The 4625-nt window shown below is 42.4% G+C and overlaps 1 protein-coding gene across 1 annotated transcript in view; it reads left to right on the top strand.

The window, feature by feature from the left end:
• Positions 1-1794: 1794 nt before the first annotated feature.
• The window catches only part of LOC101856495 (vitamin K-dependent gamma-carboxylase), a gene marked incomplete at its 5' end in the record, with an annotated part of 27663 nt that continues 24832 nt past the window's right edge, over positions 1795-4625 (top strand). The window contains 1 exon segment of the mRNA XM_013079278.2: positions 1795-1950. Within this exon segment, the coding sequence (XP_012934732.1) occupies positions 1795-1950 (156 nt within the window).

Below are 4625 nucleotides of genomic sequence, written 5' to 3'. Positions count from 1 at the left end.
TGGGCAGCATGGCTTTGCAGGTCAGGGCCAACATGGCCTGAATGAAATACCGTGTCCCCGAAGAAAGACGGAGGTGCTCGATGAAACTGATTCCCCCACACAGGACAGGAGTCGAGCACAGTCTTTGTGTGCAACAACGTAGAGCCTGGCCATCACACCAGTACAGATAGCATACGTGGACAATGTTTAGATCTATGTGTTCGTTTGTGATTTTAAAGAAAAATTTTAAGTCTATTCCCGCCTTAAAAGGGGGGGGGGGAGGCTATACCTGAAGGCTATCTGGCTTATTACTGTACCAAGTTTTACCAAATTTCACACTCATAACAAGTATAGTAAGGAGTCTTAAAATCCACTATCGAATTTGAGAAAAAAGTTTCGTTTCCATGGATACGGCCATATTGGATTTTGTTGACATGTCTTACGTAATGAATACCGCACTTGTTGCTAATGGAAATTGATTGTTTTTTTGCTTTCAACTTCAACTCACCCTGAAGCTTTAGTATGGCTTGACGAAATAGCATAGAGATGCTCGTTTTGTTTGAGATTGGCATGCGCCCTTTAGACGCTGAATACCAACGTATATAGTGCAATTGATGGATTGTAAATCTACCACGCCAAAGACGTGTTCTTGATTCCCATCAGGGGAAGTTGTTTTTATGGATATCTCCGTAATCTCCGTCGATCTACAGCAACGAATCCCCACAGACTTAGAATTACTGGCGCCTGTGTTTGAGCGGTTATGCACAGCTATGGCAGGCATAAGATCTGAAGTCGATTCCCGTGTGGGGAAAATTTTTATCGAATTTCTTTGTCCCTCTGCGGGACGTTGTATCCTTCTCAGCCCGAGTTGACCCTGGCAGGGTCGAAGCTTGCTTCCTAAATTATTAAAATTCTGTCGATATGGGTTTAAAACACATTAGAAATGACCTCGGGTTGACCCTGACATGCAAGGTGGAAGCAACCCTCGTCCTAATTATTGTAAATGGATAAATTGTGCCGACGGAGACGTAAAACATTTACAATTTTGGACCACCGAATGAACCATTGTGAAGATAGAAAATGATATCCTTTGCCAAGATAGCACGTAGGGATTAATCTTCCGGAAAGAATGATTTTCCCTCCGGGATGATAGGGCCTCGATTGTTTTGCGCGTCCGCCAAGTTCGTTAGCAATCATGCCCCAGCAACTGTCATTCTTTCACAGAATTGAATTATTTGGCTGTTATCATAGATTTCATTTCCATTATGCCATTATGCAAATTATAACGAATTCCGCGTTCCATTTGATCTGCTGCCAGAAATATTGATTGCTTTCGTAATAAATGAGGACAAAACAGGATAATAATATTATTAATCTCCAGCCAAGTTGCAGTTTCTCATTACAACATACTGGAGAACATCAGTACGATTGCCAGTTTCCAGTGCTAGGTCACATTGTCTCTGTGCTTTGCCTTTTCTTTTGCACGCCCCTGGATTTTGGTCTGTTGATTGTTGTGTTGTTGTTGTTGTTGTTTTTGCTTCTGTTTTTATTGTTGTCTTATTGTTCTTGTTGCTGGTGCAGGTTGCTGGAGGGTGCCACTAGCAGGTTCATCTTCTTTTCTCTTGTTGTGTTGCTTCCTTTTTCTGTCTTGCATTCACATACTCTAAATGGCCGTTAGTGTCGATGTCCTTTTTATTACTCAAAAGAGCAAGAAAACGTTTTTGCTGATCGTGATATATAAAACGGTTTAGGTCATTTCCAAGCCATGGCATTTGCAAGTCTCCCAACCCCCAACATCCACTTTTTTATCTTCAGGATTCCTCATGGTCCTGGACATTTTCCAAGAGCGCGGATTGGCCACTGCGGACGGCCGTTGGGGTGACAAGGAGGAGTGCCGCTTTCCCCTCTTCAACTTCCTGAAGCCCTTACCTCTACAGTGGATGTATATCGTCTATCTTGTCATGCTTGCTGGTAAGCCAAATGTGTAAGATGCGTTACATTGCATGCATAAGGTATGCATGAGCCAAATGTGATTATCTCTACTATTTTACAGGGTTTCGAGACGAACTCAAATGATAATAAAAATTGTTGCTTGAGAGTTTTGTAGGAGTTTACATCACTGACCTGCTGGCTGGACATTTCGTCAAGGGCTTAACTCTCTGGGATTATTTTTGCCTTAAATATGCATACTACAACTGTTGCTGATTGCGTGTGTGCTGTGTGTGTGTGTGTTTGTTGAGTGTGTATGTGTGTGTGTTTGTGTGTATGTGTGTGTGTATGCGTCTCCAATAGATCTACCCTGTTATATACGTTCTTGTCAGCTACTGTTCAGAAATACTTACCCAGAGATTCAACCCAGATTGGCCTACAATCGTACCCCTTCCTTCCACAACCTACCTCCTCCCCATCAACGTCTGCTATGGATTGTTATGGAGGTCTGTCGACGGTGACCTAAAAACACATCTCCATCCCTGGAAGTACTGTGCTGTCTTGTCCTGTTAATGACAGTCAATTATTATAATGAGGGGTTAGGGTTCCTCTAGTGTAGTTTTCTCCTTCTATCCCATCCAACATCAATCCTTTTCATCTCACTTTCTTTTCTTTGTATCTCTAATCCTCGACTTTCTCGTATATAACCTATCTGTGTTGCAAGTGCCGTAGAACTCTTACTAAACTACGTTAATTGTTGGAAAGAAAACGTGTTCACCTCTTTTAACACAGCAAAATCTAGCGACTAGCAACGTATCAGCCTTCTCTAATTAGTAGGACAATGTTCTAAAAATTACGTTGACGATCGGTGTTAAAAATTTATCTAATGGCTATTCGAACATGGCTTGCCTTCAGTGCAGAACAAAGTCCTACTGATCGACTTGACGATGGGATATATTAATTTGTGTTGTTCTCTCTCTCTCTCTCTCTCTCTCTCTCTCTCTCTCTCTCTCTCTCTCTCTCTCTCTCTCTCTCTGTGTGTGTGTGTGTGTCTCTCTCTCTCTCTGTGTGTCTCTCTCTCTCTGTCTCGCTCTCTCTCTGTCTCTCTCTCTCTCGCTGTCTCTCTCTGTCTCTCTCTCTCTCTCTGTCTCTCTCTCGCTGTCTCTCTCTGTCTCTCTCTCTCTCTGTCTGTCTCTCTCTCTCTCTGTCTTTCTCTCTCTCTCTCTATCTCTCCCTCTCTCTCTCTTGCTGTCTCTCTCTCTTTCTCTCTCTCTCTCTCACTCGTTCTCGCTCTCTCTCTCTCCGTCTTTGTATATATCATGTAGCCTAATATTTGTAGGTGTGCGAGTGTGCGCGCGCCCCCCCCCCTCTCTCTCTCTCTCTCTCTCTCTCTCTCTCTCTCTCTCTCTCTTATATTTATATATTATATATATGTATATATATATATATATATATATATATATATATATATATATATAACAAGTAGTGAGAGAGAGAGAAGACAGAAAGAAAGAGAGAACGAGACAGGACAGACAGACAGACACAGACAGACAGACTGACAGACAGACAGACAGACAGACAGACAGACTGACGGACAGACAGACAGGCAGACAGACAGAAGGGGGATCCGCAAAGTCAACAATTGAGCAAATGGGAAAAGATTGTTGACACAAAATGCGCGTGCGAGCCAAATGAGAATGTTTTCAGATCAAAGAACTCTTTCTGTTCTCCGGGTTTGGAGTAAAGGAATAATAAGAACGAAAAGATAAAAACAGCTTACTAATGAAAACCTGGGCGAGTTTTGCCTACTTCCTGTGATGACAAAAATGGGTGTGAATATTTCCCGGCAGATTGATGGCCCTTGATGAAGTGTCTCAACCAGCCCTTGTTTACGTTCAACTTTTTTGTTGTTTCATTTTTTGTGATTGCTTTGCCAGCATGTTGATTTTGGGTGATTGTTGTCATTGTTTTCGCTCGTTCCACGGGCGCAGGACAAGACACATCGAGTTTTTTCACCAGATTGAGCGAACATTCGTGCAAGCCGATACTTTGTTATTGTGAATTGTAGATTTTTCATTTTTTGAAGAGGGGAATAAGAGAAGGAAGAGTTGATAATTTTTCCATGACTGTGTGAACGTGTGTAAGTATATGTTGTGTGTATGTGTGTGTGTGTGTGTGTGTGTGTGTGTGTGTGTGTGTGTGTGTGTGTGTGTGTGTGTGTGTGTGTGTGTTTGTGTACGCGTGTGTGCCTTGTTTATGTGCCAGTGTGGAGTGGATGCGTTTTGTTATAATTGTCGATTATTTGTAGTCGAAGGATGGGTTGCTCGTTTTTTGTTTGTTGTTGTTTTTTCAAGCTGTTCGGTCTTTTGCCATAGGCCATTTGGGGGTGAAACTTAAATTCAAAAAGCCCTGCTTCATAAAATGTCATTTAAATGTTGATGGAGGCCTTAAATCCACATTCTTTTGTGAAACATTAGAAGACAAAAACGACGAGAATAAAACAGCACATCCCTCTGTCGCTGCTGGCAGCTTCAGTGATACCACGTAGGCAGTGAGACAGAGATTAGCTTGTATTGTGTCTGAGATGGTAAGGTGCTGAGAAAATCTTTATACCCGACACGAAGTCAATAAACGCTGCCGACGAAAGAGGATGTGTTTGAGTCTCTCTCTCTCTCTCTCTCTCTCTCTCTCTCTCTCTCTCTCTCTCTCTCTCTCTC

This window comes from Aplysia californica, unplaced genomic scaffold (assembly GCF_000002075.1).
Source record: "Aplysia californica isolate F4 #8 unplaced genomic scaffold, AplCal3.0 scaffold00046, whole genome shotgun sequence".
In the NCBI taxonomy this organism is placed as follows: Eukaryota; Metazoa; Mollusca; class Gastropoda; order Aplysiida; family Aplysiidae; genus Aplysia; species Aplysia californica.
This window is presented reverse-complemented; position numbering and strand designations above follow the sequence as displayed.